This window comes from Dreissena polymorpha, chromosome 13 (genome assembly GCF_020536995.1).
Source record: "Dreissena polymorpha isolate Duluth1 chromosome 13, UMN_Dpol_1.0, whole genome shotgun sequence".
NCBI lineage: Eukaryota > Metazoa > Mollusca > Bivalvia > Myida > Dreissenidae > Dreissena > Dreissena polymorpha.
This window is the reverse complement of record NC_068367.1, coordinates 33,115,465-33,136,363: the sequence shown is the minus strand read 5'-3', so window position 1 is coordinate 33,136,363 and position 20,899 is coordinate 33,115,465. Positions and strand designations below refer to the sequence as shown.

At 35.7% G+C, this 20,899-nt stretch overlaps 1 protein-coding gene across 1 annotated transcript in view; it reads left to right on the top strand.

The window, feature by feature from the left end:
* The first annotated feature begins 416 nt into the window (after nt 1-416).
* LOC127855764 (mortality factor 4-like protein 1) overlaps nt 417-20,899 on the top strand; it is a 29,801-nt gene continuing 9,318 nt past the window's right edge. Inside the window, exons 1-10 of the mRNA XM_052391567.1 lie at nt 417-565; nt 4,321-4,367; nt 4,591-4,658; nt 5,537-5,620; nt 7,340-7,390; nt 7,697-7,818; nt 9,043-9,279; nt 13,476-13,562; nt 14,487-14,617; nt 15,639-15,794. Coding sequence (XP_052247527.1) covers nt 538-565; nt 4,321-4,367; nt 4,591-4,658; nt 5,537-5,620; nt 7,340-7,390; nt 7,697-7,818; nt 9,043-9,279; nt 13,476-13,562; nt 14,487-14,617; nt 15,639-15,794 — 1,011 coding nt within the window. The 5' untranslated portion in view covers nt 417-537. The remainder of the gene's footprint in view (nt 566-4,320; nt 4,368-4,590; nt 4,659-5,536; nt 5,621-7,339; nt 7,391-7,696; nt 7,819-9,042; nt 9,280-13,475; nt 13,563-14,486; nt 14,618-15,638; nt 15,795-20,899) is intronic.

Sequence of the window (20,899 nt, the reverse complement as noted above, 5' to 3'; positions counted from 1 at the left end):
TTTAACGACAAAACTGACATATCTCAACGACTGTAGCTATTAAGATGCAGCGTAATTTACATAAAAAGATTCCACTTTAAAACAAAGCACTACGAGTTTTCATTCATTATTCAAATTAAAAGCACAGACTTTCCCCGATGAAAAAAAACATGATTTCCTATTTTCGCATGTTTTACATGCAATTCACAAATATCGCCTTTATAATATCTTCTTTTAATGTTTCTGTGCTATTAATTAGCCAATCATCTGATCAGACGTCTTCCGATCTAAGTTTAATTGTTTCCCATATATGTTAAACAAATACTATATCATTCGTAACTTAAATATTCACTAATGTACATGATCCTCTGGTAGAAATTTCAGAGTGACCAAATGCCAATATAAACTGCTTTTCTTGAATTTCGTAAATTGTTTCCAGAAAATCGGTGAATACACTTTGCATGAATTTGAGTGTATCGTAGTATATAAGTTAGCCCTGTTTTTACCGCAAGTTGCTTCTTACAAACAGTTGCTTTGCGTTCAATTTTCATCGCAATAATGGGACCAAAACCAAAATTTCAAGATGGTAAGTTCGATATGATGATAAAGAATCCTGCTAGTGGATTTTATTTGCTAACAAAGAATTCTCAGTGGAAAATAAATGAAAGGCAATGTATTTATTTTCGGATATTTATATTCGGACGTTTGATTGAACAAAGTCAAAGAGTTAAGGATAAATAAAATACCAAACGATTAACATGTTATTATTTAAATTTTTGAACAATCAATTTATGTATGGGCTTGCAGAATCTTTATCTTTGTAACATGTATGTACATTCAAATGGAGCCCTTTGTTAGAGTAACCCTGGGTTCAGGGTCTTCCCCAGGCCATTTAAGCGTCCCTTGCCGGGGCGCTTGAATTTCGAAATCATAGTCCCCGGGGCGCTTGAAATTTTCCGATCAGTGTATTCTTCAGTAAAAGAAAGTGGAGATTGTCCAAAAAAATCAAGGTTTCCCTATCAGTGTATCAATATTCCCTGTTTAAAAAGAGCACTCGGTACCTACTTTCACAAGTTATCGCCATAAACACCACATGGGGTAATGGATAATCCACTGATAAGAGAATAGCATGACGCGCGTATCGATTATTCTAGCCACATAACACAGTCATCTAAATGCTGACAAGGATGTATCTGTTAACTTTCCAGTCGTCAAACTGTGAAGTTCATCGTCCAATCGGTTACGCGAATGCTTATGAGGGCGGGGTTAACTATCGACCATTATTTTTGATTGATGTCGGGAATGAAGTAAGAGTTTATCGCAGCTTGATTAGCAAGCAGTTGTACCATTTGAGTAATATAAAACCGGTAATTAGTACAGTACAGAACATTTAAGACGGTTTCGGGCATCATCATCACACCTTTTTACTGTAAACAAGTGTTACCTATGACTCATAATTAATACGAGAAATTAATTGCAAGTAGTAAACAATTAATTATTATAGCGGTTACAATTATGTGATAACAATTTATTTAATTCCAGTACATGTATATTTTAACATGTCCATTTATAGAACTGATTCACCTTGTTTTTCTGACATTTATTCGACACGTAATGAGCTTTAACAAATTTTCGTTGAATTAATTACGTACACTTGTAAATGTTTCGTCCGATAATCGATAGTTAGAAGACTGATGATGGCAACCGGCCGTGATCCTCGTGGACGTGAATTTCATGCATAATTCCGTCAAAACATTTATTCGACTCGTAAAGTGTGTAAACAAATTATCGTTGAATTTATAACGCAACGGTTAATATTTGTTGAAATCTCAAATGGGAATAATTTAATTTGTAATCCGAAACCCATTACCGTAAGTCGATGTTAACGCGTTATTAATCCGAAACACACTTCTGAATGTAAATGTTACCGCAACGTTAAATATTTTTGCTTCAAATTAGCAGTGCAAATTTATTTTGTGTCGAATCTTTTTCTCAATTAAAAAGAGCGCGAAAATTATGCAGCATGTACAACGTCGCGTCTATTGCATACAAATGGCGTGAGCGTTTAACAAGCACACAACAGGTCAGGGGATTGACGCATATTCAGAGGCAATATTTCATCAAATCTATAAATAGTCACTGAAAAAATGGCAAGGTTTGTGTTAAAGAAATAACTGAAAGCTTTTATCGTAAATATTTACCAGAAAGAGATTGAAAAAAACGGAATAAACGGGATTATCGGGTAATAAATAGAAACTTGAAAAATAGTAAGTATACAGTAATAGAGTCGGGTTGAAACGGATGTATTGGGGAATCGTTCGAGTCGGGATTTTACTATCTGTGCGGAAAAGTTTTAAAACAATTAAACAATATAAAAAAATATATTTAAAAATGACTGGGGGATTTTTTTGAAGAGTCAAAGCGCACCAAATGACGTCTTTTGGCGCTGTCTTTCTTTGAGTTATAACGCACCACAGAACGTGAATTGACACGTTAAATTTAAAAAAAATCAACGTCACGAGGGGACACCCCTCCCGAACCCACCCCTGGGGCGCCTGAACAAATTCCTGGGGAAGGCACTGTGGGTTATATCGGACACGCGGGGTTTATCGGACAACCACAAATAGTCGAATATTTACATACTAAACGACCTCGCATTCAACCGTTTGAGCTTTGTTTACATTCTATAAATACGTTTTCATAGTATTATGTAACCAATCATCCGATTGGGTGATAGAATAAATCGGCGGTTTTGATTGGAAGATGCGAGTTTGTTTGGAGAGACATCTCCTCTACACATTGGCGAAAATCCGAGAGTCCGGAACATTTAAAACGGTCATTTTAGAAGTAACGGTACGCTGTGAAATGTGTGAATACCGTTGTGAGAAAACGAAATATTTGAACGGATATATTTATCTTCTGAAAAACACAATAAAACTGTTACAAACATTACATGTATTGTAAAAAAAACAACAACTTAAACTGTCCAATAATCCCTAGGTAGTAAATGCTTCGAAAAATGCTATTGGGGTTCATCGGACACCAAACTATGGCAAGACCTGTAGAACTTAGGTCTGTTTTCTATACTTTTATTAGATGAGCTCAAGAACCATTATGGCTTCGTTGCAATATAGCGACATTGGAAGAAACGGACCATTAACTAAAATACAAATAAATAGCAATGTATATCTTGTATATGCGCACTTTTCAGATATGCCCAAACATGGAAAAGGTATGCGATGTAAATATGCCATAAATTCGCAAATGTATACATAAAGTATCACTACAAAATACAAATTCACCGATGTATAGACTTTTCACAGCTTAAATAACATCACGATTAAGCCCAAAAACGGAAATACATACAACCAACAACTGTCCGATTTAAGCTTTTAAAGGTGTCCGATACAAGCCTTGGGACGTCCGGTTTTACCCTGATGCGTTGATATTTATAAAGTGCAATATCATTGGTTGACTAAAAGGTTTAAATTCATTTGAACATTCCATACTGTTGCATGAAAGCTATTTTACCAAGAAAACAAAAGTAGTCCGCTTTGAATAGTGAGTCATCGAGATTATGCTGTCTTTTTCCTGGAGGTGTCCGATATAGCCCAGGGTTACTCTAATCGTGTTTTTGCAATCATATCCCCCATGTGACCGCATATCTGTTAAAAAATCAAGAAAAATAATTTCTGAATTATGCAAACAATGCAACAAGAAATAATTTATTTGATGATTTAGTAAATTCTTTTTAAATATTTTTTTACAGCTTGTTGAACCACACAAAGCCAATAGATCCATACACACCTGCATTTACATTAACTAGTCGAGTGGTGACATTGTATCGTGACATCTCACACAAAAAAGAGTGCTTGATTGCAATAGGCATAAGCACATCATAACTCAAACGTTTTATTAATTGAATTTAAGGTTTCAAAAAAAAAATTATATATATATCTTTAAATAAAATGCAACATTTGGTGACATGTAGTTTCCCTACGCAGCTCTATAGCTTGAGCCTAAGTATATATAATTTTGACAACTTGACAACACTTAGTTATCAATTGATAAGTATTTGGGAGCAAAAAATCAAATACAACAATTTCCCAGTATGCAGACTTCACGACGCAATTTTTCCCAATTTCAGTGGTTTTCACGCACATTTTTCCCAATTGGGCTGGAACGGGTACTTTTCCCAATTTGGAAAAAAAAATCGCTGCAAAGTGATTGAAAAATATTAGTTTATTATAAAATGTATGCTGTATTTAAGGAACCACCCAATTTGACTCCAGAACAATCACTTAAAACATTTATAAACTGATGTTGTCTTGTCTATTTCAGAGGAAAAGGTGCTTTGCTTTCATGGCCCTTTATTATATGAAGCAAAGGTTTGTATTTAATTAATTACTTTATATTAATATATCTTAATGTATAAACTATTGTTTTGGCACGCATTTAATGTGTCATTAATCTTTTTATATACTTGTGAAATGTAGCAGATTTGTTTTTATATTTATGAAATGTAAAAGATTTGGATATTTGCTTGTGAAATGTACAACATTTATACTAAAACTGTTTGGTATCCTTTTTTTGTGATTGTGATTTTTTCAGTGCATGAAAAGTGAACTGCGGGACAGAGCATTCCATTATTTCGTTCATTACAACGGCTGGAATAAGAAGTAAATGCAATGTTTTAAAATTTAAAGAATAAACATAGTATTTTTTGTGATTAAAAGCAATTTGAAGCATTGCTGAGAAGTTCTTCAAACACATACAAGCAATTAGTTTATTTGTTAAATGTAACAGTTAACTTCAGTAGACAGGACTTTTTTCCATCTTAAGTAGGGGCCATCATCTCATTAAAATTGAGTCTCACTCTGGGAAAATGGGGCTTAATGCATGTCTACACAGGATCATCAGAGACGGCACTTTCCACCTTAACTGGATTGTTACAAAGAAGAGACTCCTTTTAAACAAAAATACCATAGGAGAGAACAGTGTCATCCCTGATACCATAGGAGAGAACAGTGTCATCCCTGATACCATAGGAGAGAACAGTGTCATCCCTGATAAGCTGGAACAGACTGGGCAGGCTGATATGGAACAACTTTTTATTCACATGCATTAAGCCCAGTTTTCCCAAGGCTTAATTGTGAGTTTGAATCTCAGTCCATCCATACAGATTGTGTGAAGATTTGTTAGGAAGCTATTTATACGTCGATACCTTGCTTTTTAAAAAGGTAGGGTAGTTGTCTGGTGCAGACACATAATAAGTATGGATGCAAACACGAATTATAATTTTTTCACTTAAACACTTAAAATAAAACTCTAATATTTTCCCCACAATGAAGACAAATAGCACCATTGTTAAAAATGATGAAAAAGTCCTGGTATTAAAAAAAATACAACATTTACAACGTCAAGTTTTATATTTTTGCTGTCATTTAATATTTATTCAAATGCTTATTATGCATTGTCTTGCTTGCTGATGTTTGATAAGCAATTTCTATTTATCAGCCAAGCTGCTACATACAAATGCTTTGTTTTCCTTTCCTAGCTGGGATGAATGGGTGCCAGAGACAAGGATCCTCAAGTTAAACGATGCCGGGCTGCAGAAACAGAAAGAATGCTATGCAGCATTGTAAGCATCTAGTACTGAAATATAGGCATTTTTTAAAACACCTGCATTTTAATAACAAAAATGTGTTCTTTATTTAATTATATATATATCTTTATCTGATATATAGTAAGCGTACACATGGTATTTAGCGTTAAAATATGCGGACTTATCTTGCTCAGTTTTTTAAAATGTTTTTTGTAAACCCATGAAATGTGTTTGCTTATTTATTTTATACTATTTTGTTAATCCGGATTTTTTGCATGTTTCTACATATTGTAATGTACCGCTACCATTTAGTTGTACCCAGCCTATGATTTAGCCGCTCTTGTCAGGATGGCTTCAAAACAACTGCGGTTCATTTTTTTCAACATCTTTTATTTGCAGATACTAAAAGTTACTAATATTATCGCATTATAAAGTCGACATGTTTCAAAAGGCACTTCAATGTAGACTTTAAACACAGATCTTATAACAAGTATTTTCTTATAGCGCAGATAAATTCTTGAGCTGTCTGGAGTTCATAAGACATAGGATGCATCATTTTTAATGTACTAAATACTGTAACCAAAGATGTAAAGTTAGTTTTAACTTGTAAAATAGCTTACCATTCTCAGAATGGAGAAGATCTGACAATAAGATCTAAATAATTAATAAAGATCTGATTTTTATGCCGTAATGAACGGAAGTTTTTGTGATCACGAAAGATACCAAATGTTGTTTATCCGCGCTATTTATACCTGCCGCTCAGCAACTTAGGATTTAGGATTCTGCGTGATTCTGCGCACTAACCAAACAAAATGACTTACGAAATTCCTCAGCCAATCAAAATGACTTCGGATTACAACAACCAATCAAATGCATTTAGGAATCCTTAATCCTAAACAAAGTTCTCTAGCGGTAAACATTCAACAATAATATTATATTTTAACTAACAAAACATTTTATGAGCATATATAGATGAGCAATAGATTCTACATCTAACAATAAACAAATATACTTCTCTCTGACCTAAACAAAAATGCAGTTATGACAGAAAAGAAATATTACGGTACAAAATATCCGAAATATTGAAACTGCTGAAAAGTGCTTTCTGGGAATGGGAATTTTACACAATAAACAACACGAGTGAACATTTAACAACAATGAAATAGTATCTTAAAGTAACTTGTAGTTGCATTATTATAATTATACAATGTTAAGTCACTTGGAAATGGATATAATGAAAAGAATCATTGCATGATGACAGTTGGACTAGCTTCATTGAAGTTTGGACATTGACAGTAAGTTTTAGCAAATACTTTTGGATAATGATCTTTTAAATACACATGTCAAATCATCATCTCAGCTTATATGTGCTGTCCTTAAACTATATGTATAAACCTGATGAAGGAGTGATAGATGAGTGATTAAAATAATTAACAAATGACAATTGTTTACTTTTGAACTACACAACACTGAACATGATAGAAGATACCTCAAGGCATTACAATATATGTTGTTAAAATAAATGCTTGGCATTTCCTCCTGATAATTTTAGGCAGTCAGAATATGATATTCCAAATATTTCAACAAACACAGTGTCTATGAAAGTATGTCATCCCTTGGACTAAGCAAGTAAAATTGCATGGGGTCCAGAAATAACTTTCCATACACTTGCTCTCTCAAGTGTTATCTCTAAAGCATAGAAGCAAAAATATTCTGACAGCCCTTGAAGTTCTGCTTATGGTTTTATCATTTCAGGAAAGCAGAGAAAGCCAAAAACAGAGAAAAGGCAAAAGAAGCAAAGGATGCGTAAGTATTTTGAAATGTTCAATGTCCTTATTTTCACACTCGGTCTAGAAAAAGAAAACGGAAGTTTTACCCACTTTTTTTTTAAATTTTCAAAAGGAAACTAAGGGTTGTACTTTATATGAATTTCCATATAAAATAAAAAATAACGGGCACCTTTTTAATTGGGAAATATTTTCAGAAATTTCAAAAGCAATTTTGTAAAGTTAAATAGCAACTTAGAAAATTTGTGTTTAATAAGCCACTGGGAAATTTCTGTTTTCTATGAGCGAGGCTCGTTTTAACAGCATGTATGCATTGCCTTTCCAGTGGTCTGCCTGTTCCTGGGAAGACAAAGAAGAAGAAAGAGAAGGAGAAGGAGGTAGCAGCCAAGGAGGCAAAGGATGGAAAAGAGGCCAAAGACCGGACCTCTACACCAACTGTGGAGAAAAGTAAACATGAGCCTCGCTCTGGGAAAATGGGGCTTAATGCATGTGTGTCAAGTTTACCCCATATTAGCATGTGCAGTTTGCACAGGCTAGATAGGGACAACACTTTTTCTTTTAAATTATGGTATTGCTTTGTTTAAAGAGAGGTTCTTCTAAGCAAAGATCCAATTTAGGCAAAAATAGTAAACCCTGATTAGCCTGTGTGGCCTAAACAGGCTAATCTGGGACGACACTTTCCGCAGATGCATTTATCCCTGTTTTTCCAAAGTGTGGCTCAAATAAAAAAATAGATTTATAGGAACATGGTTAGATCTGCACTGGTGACCTGTCAATCCGACTTCCTCAGAATCTCCTTTTGATGTAGGGGGGTTGTTACCTCTCTCTTGCTCCCTTATATTTACATAATTGATTTGGGCTTGCTTGATCAGACAAGAAATTGTGATGTCTGACATGTGGACATTGTTTGCTTGTTTATTTGAGCTATAGATTTAACATGATTCTTAGAGATATTAGTAAAAAAAATAGGCCAGCACTACCACTGGTTACCGTTTTTTATTCTTAATGGTAAACATTTAAAACAAGATTAATATTGACTGTTGGGTGTGAAAGTATGACATAACCTTTTCCCACTTAGATACATATTTTGCGCATTTGAAGTCCCTAGAAAGTGAAATTTAATTAAAGACCTGTCTTACTAAATTCAAGTTTTTAAGGCTTCATTTCCAACCATAAGATACTGATGAGCAGCAAACAGCATAAAATCTGAACAGACTGCTAGACATTTTCACTTTGCTTCCAAGTGGAAAAGGGATAAACCACACCAGTCCAGCCAAGATACAAAAGTTTCACAATCAGTAGTTGTTAAACAAACATCTTGAAAATTTATAACAGAATATATGCAAGTTCATTTTGTTATTGTAATTACTACATGCCATACCTTGGTTTAGCACCTTAAGTGAACAGAGGCTAGTCGCCTCATGTTTAAACCTATTTATGTAAGCTTGCATCTGAAGGCTCATGTTTATAGAGACTATGCTATGGGTAACACTTATACTTGTTCTCTTTTGGAGGGATCTATAGAATGCTCTAAGAGCAGGGATTAAACCCAGGCCCACAATCACCAAGCAGACACCATATCCACTATGCCTAAGGAACCCAGGTGTGCAATGATGCATTCAACAAATACAGCACATAACTGATTTGATATATCATGTCTGATCACTTCAGAAAAAGAGACAGAAAAAGAGAAATCCATTTCTTCAACACCCACAAGTGGAAAAAGCAAAGTACGTGAGACACGGGAAACAAAAGATAGGGAAACAAAAGACAGGGAAACAAAAGACAGAGTGAGTGAGTCGGAAAAGGAGCGTCCTTCAAAGCTGCGGGATAAAACCTCGGATTCAGACAAAGATCGATCCTCCCGAGCGTCTACACCGACCTCTGTGTCATCCAAGAGAAGCAAAGGTAATGGTAACATAGGTATAACTTTGAAATTGACATGTTTAAAAAAAAAAAAGGGATTCTCAAAGAGTAATACTTTTGTTGTTAAAATTTGAATAAACAAGTCTTAAAGCTTCATGTTTCTTGATCATGCACTTGTTTTAAAGACTACATCTTGTTAATTCATGCTTAGGTTATTCAATTTGGGAAGCTTTATGTTTTTGTTATTTTAAGCTCACCTGATTGCTCAGGTGAGCTTTTAGGATTGGTCTTTCTCCGTCATCCGTCCGTTGGATTGTAAACACTCTAAGAGTCCACATTTCTTGTCCAATCTTCATGAAACTTGGTCAGGAGATTTGTCCCAATGATACCTCGATTGAGTTCGAAACTGGGTCATGCTGGGTCAAAAACTAGGTCACTAGATCAAAAAAAAAACAAACTTGTAAACACTGTAGAAGTCACATTTCATGCCCAATCTTCATGTAACTTTGTCAAACTGTTTGTCTTAATGGTATGTTGGTTGAGTTGTTGAAAAACATGGCCGTCATAGGTGGGGTAGTTTTCCTTATTTGGCTTTAGAGAAACCTTGTGAACACAATGTTTGCCCAATCATCATGAAACTTGGTCAAAACATTGGTTTTATTGATATCTCGGACTAGTTTGAAAATGGTCCAGATCGGTTCGAAAAACATGGCCACCAGGGGCGGGGCAGTTTTCTCAATATGTATATAGTAAAAACATGTGGTGAATACTCTAGAAGTCACATTTTTTGTCCAACCTTCATGACATTTGGTCAGAACATTTGTTTCCTAAATACGTGAGTTAAGTACGAAAATGGTTCCGGTCCGTTTAAAAACATAGCTTCCAGGGGGACAGGGCAGTTTTCCTTATATTTATGTAGTAAAAAAGGCTTGTGAACAGTCAAAAAGTCACATTTTTTGCCAAATCATCATGAAACTTGGTCAAAAATTGGTTTTATTGACGTCTCGGAAGAGTTTGAAAATGATCCAGATCGGTGAAAAAACATGGCCGCCAATGGGCGGGGCAGTTTTCTCTATATGTATATAGTGAAAACTTGTGAACACTCTATAAGTCACATTTTAAGCCCAAATTTCATGAAATGTGGTCAGAACATTTGTTTCCTAGAAACAAGCGTTGAGTTCGAAAAATGGTTCCGGTCCGTTGAAAAACATGACAGCCAGGGGGGATGGCTCATTTTCCTTATATTTATATAGTAAAAACAGCTTATGAACACTCTAGAAGTCACATTTATTGCCCAATCATCATGAAAAATGGTGAAAACATTGGTTTTATTTATATCTCAGATAAGTTTGAAAATTGTCAATATCGGTTAACAGTGTTTTTTTTTCATTCAAAATCGGGTCCGGTAACCGGACTTATTCCCAACGGAAAAAAGTAAATATTTTTCCCAAATGGGAGCTTAAAATTCCCATTGTGAGGTTTCCCAAAAAAAAACATTAAAAAAAATATAATTTTTTTTTAGATCTCAATATTTTGTTCATCTCCCATCCATATAAGTTCAACCTTAGTAAAAACAATACTGGACACACTTGTATCTTCAATTATGAAACATTATTTAGGGAAACAACAACAACACCAATTTCCCAATTAAATTCAAAACGCCGTGAATTTTCCCAATCCAAAGGGACCCGGCCCCATTCCCAAAATGGTGGAAAAAAAACACTGGTTAAAAAACATGGCCACCAGGGGGGTGGGGCAGTTTTCCTTATATTACTATAGAGAAACCTTGTGAACACTCCAGAAGTCACATTTTTTGCCTTATCATCGTGAAATTAAGTAAAGAAATTGGTTTTATTGATATCTTGGACAAGTTGGAAAATGGCACTGATCCATGAAAAAAACTCACCTGATTGCTCAGGTGAGGTTTAAGAATCCGTCTTTGTCCGTCGTCTGTCCGTCCACATTTGGTTTGTAAACACTCTAGCATTCACATTTCTCAAGCATTCTTTATCAAAGTTGCTGAGAAGCTATATGGCCACAAGATCTCAGTCAAGTGTGATAATGAGCAAAATCGCATAATAAATGCCAGAATTATTGCCCTTAGATTGTCAAAATTGTCATTATATTATACAAAATCCTTGTAAACACTAGAGGTCACAATTTTGTTTCAGATTGTATGAATCTTGGTCATAATATTTATTTTTTGTAAGCAAAGTTTGATGTTTGGTCATGAAGGGTTAAAATATAGGTCACCAGGTCAAATCTTACAAAAACCTCGCAAACACTCCATACGCCAGAGTTTTGGTTCAATATCGATGAAACTTGACCAGGATGTTTGTTTGGACAATATCTAGGTCAAGTTTGATGTTTGTGAATGTGGGTACAGAGTCTAGGTCATGGGGTCTAATCTTACAAAAACCTTGTTAACACACTAGAGGCCATAGTTTTGGTCCAATAATGATGATACTTGACCAGGATGTTTTTCCTGATGATATCTAGGCAAAGTTTGACATTGGGTCATGTGGGGTCAAAATCTTTGTCACGAGGTCCAAATCTTACAAAAAACCTTGTTAACACTCAAGTGCCCATAATGTTTGATTCAATAATGATGATACTTCAGGAGGAAGTTTGTTAGGGCAATATTAAGGCAAAGTTTAACATTTGGGTCATGTGGGGTCAAAATATAGGTCACCAGGTCAAAGCTTGAAAAACCTTGTGAACACAAAAGATGCCACATTTGTCACTCAATTATGATGAAATCTTGGGTCATGTATGATTAAAAAATCTAGGTCACCAGATCAAATATTAAAAAAAGGAAACTTAATAACACAATTAACATTGTGTTTTTTTGTTAAAATTGTTTTTCACATGGTTTCTTAAATAGTATATGTGCATTATTGATTAAAGTGATTTGTCAAATTTATAATTCAGTTCATAGTTCCTAAAACTGGTATCTCAATGATATCATCTCATGTAGCATTGACTTAGTCACTACATTTATTGGAATAAACATTATCATAGGTGAGCGAACTAGGGCCATCTTTGCCCTCTTGCAGGGCCCTCAATCTATCAAATCTGCCGCCGAATTTCGGCGGCAGTCCCCCACCTGAAAAGTTTTTTTTTTCACCAAAACTTTTTTTTCACCAAAACTAATTTTTTCCCCCTCAGAAAATGAAAAAAAAAATCGCTGATTTATATTTGAAAATTGACAGTTTTTCGCACACAAAACTATGTATGCTTATTTCGTTCTAATGGAATTCGTTGTATGTAACCTTTATCAATTAGATGCTCAATAAAACATCGGAAAAAAATAACACGCAGACGATCAAGAACGGCCCGAAGGTGAACTTCAAAACAACATCACGTTTCATTACAGCAAGTCTTATCGCACAAAAATCAACAGTAAAACATTTGCTGAATGAAAAAAACAACTGATCTTCTGTTCAAGCACCAGTCCCTTGCCCAGTCAGATGCAGATGCATTTTGTTCCACTAGTACTATTAGTCATTATGCTAGTGAAGATGCCATGTCTGTTGATATGGCCTCGGTATGATATTACACTATTAAATAGGAGCATGGATCTTTTATTTTAAATTATTTCAAGAAACGATGTTTAGGATAGTAAACTGCTTTGATAAAATTCCTGTTCTTGCTTTTTTTTTGCTGTAAAGTAAGTTCATGTATGAAAGGGAACACTACTATCGAATATAATGGGCTTAAATATTATTATACAGGAAGATGAAACCAGTGATATAAAAATCCATTTACAAAAAATTGCCCCTTCTAAAGGCTGCGGACCCCTTCCCCCAAAGTAGTGTGAGGGCGCTGTCTTGTTTAATAAACATATACATACACTTATGGAAAACAAGATGCTGTTGTTAGCACATTTTAATTTGATTTCTGGACATTAATTTGGTACTGTTTAAGTAATGAGCATCTTAAAAACTGAGGTAGGTGAGTTTCAAATATATCCATTAAGACATTTGCATATGGGCGTCACAATGGGAAAATCCTGATAAGCCAGTGCAGTTCAGACACACCAGTCATGGACTTTATGTCAGCTTTTGTGATTTTTTTATAGGGAATCTCTTCTCAACAAAAATCTACTCTAGACGGAAAGTGAGCAGACTGCACTGACTAATCTGCCTCTTCACTTAACCAACATGCAATAAGCCCGGTTTCCCCAGTGAGTAGCTCATATGTATATGCAATATTTAACTTTTGCCCTTTTCAAATAGATGCAGACAAGACAGACAGGTCAGAGAAAGATAAGACTTCCCGATCATCTACACCCACACTGCCTCCATCAGCCAAGAGACAAAAAGGTATGGCAGCAAACATTGCAAATTTTGTTAACCAGGTTTTCCGAAGGAAAAAACTGGTTATTAGATTGGCGAATGCGGGCGGGCTGGCTGGCTGGCGGGCTGGCGGAATAAGCTTGTCCGGGCCATAACTATGTCGTTCATTGTCAGATTTTAAAATCATTTGGCACATTTGTTCACCATCATTGGACGGTGTGTCGCGCGAAATAATTACGTCGATATCTCCAAGGTCAAGGTCACACTTTGAGTTCAAAGGTCAAAAATGGCCATAAATGAGCTTGTCCGAGCCATAACTATGTCGTTCATCGTCAGATTTTAAAATCATTTGGCACATTTGTTCACCATCATTGGACGGTGTGTCGCGCGAAATAATTACGTCGATATCTCCAAGGTCAAGGTCACACTTAGAGTTCAAAGGTCAAAAATGGCCATAAATGAGCTTGTCCTGGCCATAACTATGTCATTCATTGTGAGATTTTAAAATCATTTGGCACATTTGTTCACCATCATGGGACGGTGTGTCCCACGAAAGAATCACGTCAATATCTCCAATGTCAAGGTCGCCACGACTAAAAATAGATTAAAAAAAAAAAAAAAATTACAAAGGGGGTTAATTTTTTTTGGTCATTTCAAAAGTTCAGTTTGAGTTTTCTCCCTTTATCAGATTTTTTTTTCACAATGAAAACCTGGTTTTGTGACAATTTTGTCCCTTGTTTTATATGAGCTGATATCATTTGAACTGATTTGAATTCATATTCCAAAAGTTCCAAGGGCTTCTTTTTGACTTCAAAGTGTATTAAAAAAATTATTTGCAAGATTGTTTTATTTATAGACTTGATGATGGGTACATAGATGATAGTAGGTAAATGTTGAATAAAGATATATAATTGAGCATCGCTTAACTTCATGGTATTCCTATGTCCTCAGTGGAGCGGGCTGCAGCCACAGCAGCCGCCAGTCAGATCTCGCAGCAGGCACAGTCTGGCACCAGTACCCCCCAGCCTACAGCCCCACCCCCCAGTCAGGAGACCAGTACACCTTCCACACCCGCCTCTCAGGTATGTAACCCCCAACTTCTCAGGTAAGCATCCCTTTGCTTCTGAGGCAATCATCCCCATGCCTCTCAGGTAATCATCTCCCTGCCCCTTGAGTAATAATCCCCATGCCTCTCAGATAATATTCCCCATGCCTCTCTGGTAATAATACCCTTGCCTCTCGGGTAATAATTCCATGCCTCTCAGGTAATCATCCTCATGCCTCTCGGGTAATAATCCCCATGCCTCTCGGGTAATAATCCCCATGCCTCTCGGGTAATAATCCCCATGCCTCTCGGGTAATAATCCCCATGCCTCTCGGGTAATAATCCCCATGCCTCTCGGGTAATAATCCCCATGCCTCTCGGGTAATAATCCCCATGCCTCTCGAGTAATAATCCCCATGCCTCTTGGGTAATAATCCCCATGCCTCTTGGGTAATAATCCCCATGCCTCTTGGGTAATAATCCCCATGCCTCTGGGGTAATAGTCCCCATGCCACTCGGGTAATAATCCCCATGCCACTCGGGTAATAATCCCCATGCCTCTTGGGTAATAATCCCCATGCCTCTTGGGTAATAATCCCCATGCCTCTTGGGTAATAATCCCCATGCCTCTTGGGTAATAATCCCCATGCCACTCGGGTAATAATCCCCATGCCACTCGGGTAATAATCCCCATGCCTCTCGGGTAATAATCCCCATGCCTCTCGGGTAATAATCCCCATGCCACTCGGATAATAATCCCCATGCCTCTTGGGTAATAATCCCCATGCCTTTTGGGTAATAATCCCCATGCCACTCGGGTAATAATCCCCATGCCTCCCAGGTAATCATCCCACCTGCCTCTCAGACTAGTTAACCCTCCACACCTGTCTCTCAGATATTACAAAAACTTGTTGTGAATAGAAGTATAATATATAATATAAGTATAATGTAAACAAAATTATTAATTTTCTTCTCTTAAAGCAAATTTAAACATTAATATGCGAGCGATCTATGGCCATCTTGCCGCTTTTGCTCAACACAAGCTATCTTGTTGTTAGGCCTCCAGTGAACAGAAGCGTAAGCGTGCCCGACTAGACCAGACAATAGAGTCTGAGGAGTCCTACCTCACGAAGATTGAAGTGAAGGTGAAAATCCCAGATGAGCTCAAACCATGGCTGGTAGATGACTGGGACCTGGTCACCAGGCAGAAGCAGGTGAGTTATAATGAAATCTTTTAGTATTAAGTGTATGAAGTTTGACTCTTAAATTTGTGAAAAATACCTTATATGTGTTATTTCGTGTGTGATAATATTTGAGTATAGGTTTGCTGTGATAATGTTTTTATTATACCCCCACAAACGAAGTTTAAGGGGGTAAATAGGAGTGAGCTTGTCTGTCTGTCGGTCCGTATTTAGTGTCCGCTCTCTTTTTCGAGTTGTTTTCATCAGATCTTCACCAAACTTGGTCAGATGTTGTATCTAGATGATGTCTAGTTGCAAAATGTTTTATAAAGCCTAGTATTTCTATACAGATGGCTTCTACTGATGACAAGAGGCACATAGTGATTCTAATGTCTGTTCAATTTTCCATCCATTTGTCCAAAAGAGGTTAAACCAAAATAATTTGTCTAACATCAATCATGCCTTCTATAAAGCTTTGATACTTGCATGAATGATGTCTTTGGACACTAATTCAGAAAGTACAGATTGTTGGACAAACAAAATGATGCAATTCATCTTAAATAGAAACCCCTTGCTACAAAACTTTTGATACTTATATGGATAATGTCTTAGAACACTTTCAACTCACCCACATCAGCTGACCACATTTTGATCTTGACATTGATCTACATATTGACTCAGAAAGTTTGCATTCTTGTTAAGCACAAAATGAAGTGTTTTTCTTACATCAATACTGCTTGCAAAGCTTTGGTACTTTCATGAATCATGTCTTTAAACACTATCAACACGCCTGAGTTTGACCTTTAACATACTTTTGGACTAAATCTGATGGCTAATATTCTTGGTAAACCCATAATGACGCATCACTTGACCTCATTTTGAATTTGATATTGACCTGCTTTTTTACTTATTCTAAAGGTCGTAATTCTGTGTTTCCCCCAATTTTCTGTTCGCTTAACGTCAATGCTTCTTACTAAACATATTTGATAATGGTACTTCAATTTAACACTCAGTACACACACAGTACCTTTCCTCATATTGACCATGACATTGACTTATTTCTAGACTTGTTCCATGGGTCCTCGAATAAACTCTGACAAGGTTTTTACGGGTGCATGTGCATGTTTTAACTCTTTGCATGCTGGGAAATTTGTCGTCTGCAAAAATGTCGTCTGCTGAATTTCTAAAATTAGCATTTGTTTGATTTTTTTTTCGAAGAATACTATCAGAATAGCAAACAGTTTGGATCCTGATGAGACGCCACGTTCTGTGGCGTCTCATCTGAATCCAAACTGTGTGCAAAGGCCTTCAAAATCCGGTTCCAGCGCTCAAAGGGTTAATGAAGAATTTCGTTTTATCTATTTATTTTATTTAGCCTTAAAAATCTTGTGTTCAGAAGTTAAAATCGTAATAAATCATATATGCTTCAATTAAATAAAATACGTTTGCCTTTTAAATAGCTTGTTTTTTTTCAGCAACTATCGGCATGTTGTAACAAAAATAATAAATAGAATATGCATATGAATCTGGTCATAAACAGATCTACTTCCATATAAATCATACCATATTAAAGCTTTACAATTTAAGCCCTTATGCAAAAATATCACACTCGGCCACCATGTTTGAAAAAACTAGACAGACACTTTTAAAATGTGGAAAACCACTACATGATAACTAAAATATAATCTCAACTCAACTTCTAAGAAAAATACTTTTAATGAAAGGTTTGATATTTTATTGAATTTAGAAAGCATACTTAAACAATGTAAGGAATTTATTATTCCCGCCAAAAAAACAATTGAAGCGGATATAGTAATAGTCTCCGTCCGTCCGTCTGTGCATCTGTGTATCCTTCTTTCCGTCCGAAACTTTGTCCAGAGCATAACTCCAAATCTATTCAACGGATTTACTTTAAAGTTAGAATATGAAGAGATGGCAACTAGGAGAAGTGCAGTGACCAAGAACCATAACTCTATCTACCTTAGTTTTTGAATTATCTCCTTTTATATAATTTCAAAGTAGATTTTTGTCCGGAGCATAACACTAAATCTATTGAAAGGATTTACTTCAAACTTGAAATATAAACAGATGGCAAGTAGGAGAAGTGCAGTGACTAAGAACCATAACTCTATCTACCATAATTTTTTAATTATATCCCTTTATTTAATTTTAAAGTAAATTTTTGTCCGGAGCATAACTCTAAATCTACTTAAGGGATTTACTTGGAACTTGAAATATAAACAGATGGCAAGTAGGAGAAGTGCAGTGACTAAAGAACAATAACTCTACAATGTATCTACCTTAGTTTTTGAATTATCTCCCTTTATTTAATTTCAAAGTAAATTTTTGACTCTTAATCTACTGAAGTGATTTACTTGAAACTAGAAATATAAACAGATGGTAACTAGGAGAAGTGCAGTGAACATGAACCAGTGAAACTTGGTAAGAAGATTTGTCCTAATGATATCTCGATCGAGTTCGAAACTGGGTCAAAAACTAGGTCACTAGGTTAAAAAAAAGGAAAACCTTGTAAACACTGTAGAAGTCACATTTTATGCCGAATCTTCATGTAACTTTGTCAAAATGTTTGCCTTAATGATATGTTGGTTGAGTTCAAAAGTGGTTCCGGTCCGTTGAAAAACATGGCCGCCAGTGGGCAGGGCAGTTTTCCTTATTTGGCTATAGAGAAACCTTGTAAACACTCTAAAAGTCACAATTTTTGCCCAATCATCATGAAAGTTGGTCAAAACATTGGTTTTATTGATATCTCGGATGAGTTGGAAAATGGTCCAGATCGGTGAAAAAACATGGCCGCCAGCGGGCGGGTCATTTTTCTCTATATGTATATAGTGAAAACATGTGAACACTCTAGAAGTCACATTTTTGGCCCAATTTTCATGAAATTTGGTCAAAATATTTGCTTTAATGATATGTTGGTTGAGTTCAAAAGTGGTTCAGGTCTTTTGAAAAACATGGCCGCCAGTGGGCTGGGCAGTTTTCCTTATTTGGCTATAGAGAAACCTTGTTAACACTCTTGAAGTCACAATTTTTGCCCAATCATCATGAAAGTTGGTCAAAACATTAGTTTTATAAATATTTCGGACGAGATTGAAAATGGTCCAGATTGGTGAAAAAACATGGACACCAGTGGGCGGGGCATTTTTCTCTATATTTATATAGTTAAAACATGTGAACACTCTAGAAGTCACATTTTTGGCCCAATTTTAATGAAATTTGGTCAGAACATTTGTTTCCTTGATACAAGAGTTAGTTCGAAAATGGTTTCCGGTCAGTTGAATAACATGGCTGCCGGGGGGGGGGCAGTTTTCCTAAATTTATATAGTAAAAAAATCTTGTGAACACTCTAAAAGTCACATTATTAGCCAAATCATCATGAAACTTAGTGAAATGATTGGTTTTATTATATTATATAGTATATCTCCGAATAATTTGCTAATGGTCCTGATTTGCCAAAAAACATGGCTGCCAGGGGGTGGGGCAATTTTCCTTATGTGACTAGAGAGAAACCTTGTGATCGAACACTATAGAAGTCACATTTTTTGCCTAATCATCGTGAAACTTAGACAATACATTGGTTTTATTGATTTCTCGGACAATTTGAAAAATGGCTCAGATCGGTAACACACTAAAATCACCTGATTGCTCAGGTAAGGTTTTAGGATTGGTCTTTGTCCGCCGTCCGTCCACATTTGGTTTGTAAACACTCTAGCATTCACATTTCTCAAGCATTCTTTATCAAAGTTGCTGAAAGATCTCAGTCAAGTTTGATAATGAGCAAAATCACATAATGAATGCCATAACTATTGCCCTTAGATTGTCCAAATTTTTATTATATTATTCAAAATCCTTGTAAACACTAGAGGTCACAATTTTGTTTCAGATTTTATGAATATTGGTCGTATTTATTTTTGTAAGCAAAGTTTGATGTTTGGTTAGGGGGTCAACTCAAAGTATAGGTAGCCAGGTCAAATCTTACAAAAATAAAAACACTCCATGTGCCAGAGTTTTGGTTCAATAATGTTGAAACTTGACCAGGATGTTTGTCTGGACAATATCTAGGTAAACTTTGACATTTGGTAAAGATTGAATGAAATGACTCCTCTCAGGTCTGCGAACTAGAGCCATCTTGGCCCTCTTGTTTTTATTATCCCCCGCCAACGGCGGAGGGATATTGTTTTGTTGTGTCCGTCGGTCCGGCACTTTTGTGTCCGGAGCCATATCTTGAAAGTGCTTCAGCAGATTTCATTTTAACTTTGTATGAGTATATATATGGATAAGAGGATGATGCACGCCAAATGGTATTGTACACCATCTGTTAATAACGGAGTTATGGCCCTTTGTATCTTAAAAAAAAATGCTTTTTAGTGTCAATTATAACACTCTCTGTGTTGAGAAGCATATTGTCGGGGATATCAATTCAACGAATTTGCTTGTTTATTTATATGTTTAAATTATATTTAATTTCATAGTAAATATTTTAGCTTTTCAATATCTCCCTTTATCTTATTTTACAATAATACTATATAACTAATTGATCCTTGAAATATAAATAGATGACACATGTGCCATGTTTAACGAATATTATTCTACTCTCTAAAACAAATATTGTCATACAAGCAAACACATTTCAGCGGGGATTTGGCACTTCTGTGACAAGCTCTTGTTTTTATATAAGATAAATATATACTTGTCAATATTATTCAAACTGCAGATGAAAAACTTTTGCTATGTTATGTAGATGAAGTATCATAAAATTAAGCATGGTCAATTTGGATACCATAATTATTGTTTTAAGGCCATTTATGATGGATATTGTTGGCTATTATAACAATTCTAGTTTCCATTCACATTTTGTTAGTCACTCTACCCTGCAAGTTCTCTGTAAATTTCTTCTCTTGCAGTTGGTCATTTACCCTGGAAGTTCTTTGTACATTCCTTCTCTTTCATTTAGTCACTCTACTCTGCAAGTTCTTTGTACATTCCTTCTCTTTTATTTGGTCACTACCCTGTAAGTTCAATGTAAATTCTTTCAGCTGGTCACTCTACCCTGCAAGTTATCTGTATATTACTTCTCTTTCAATTGGTCACTCTACCCTGCAAGTTCTCTGTACATTCCT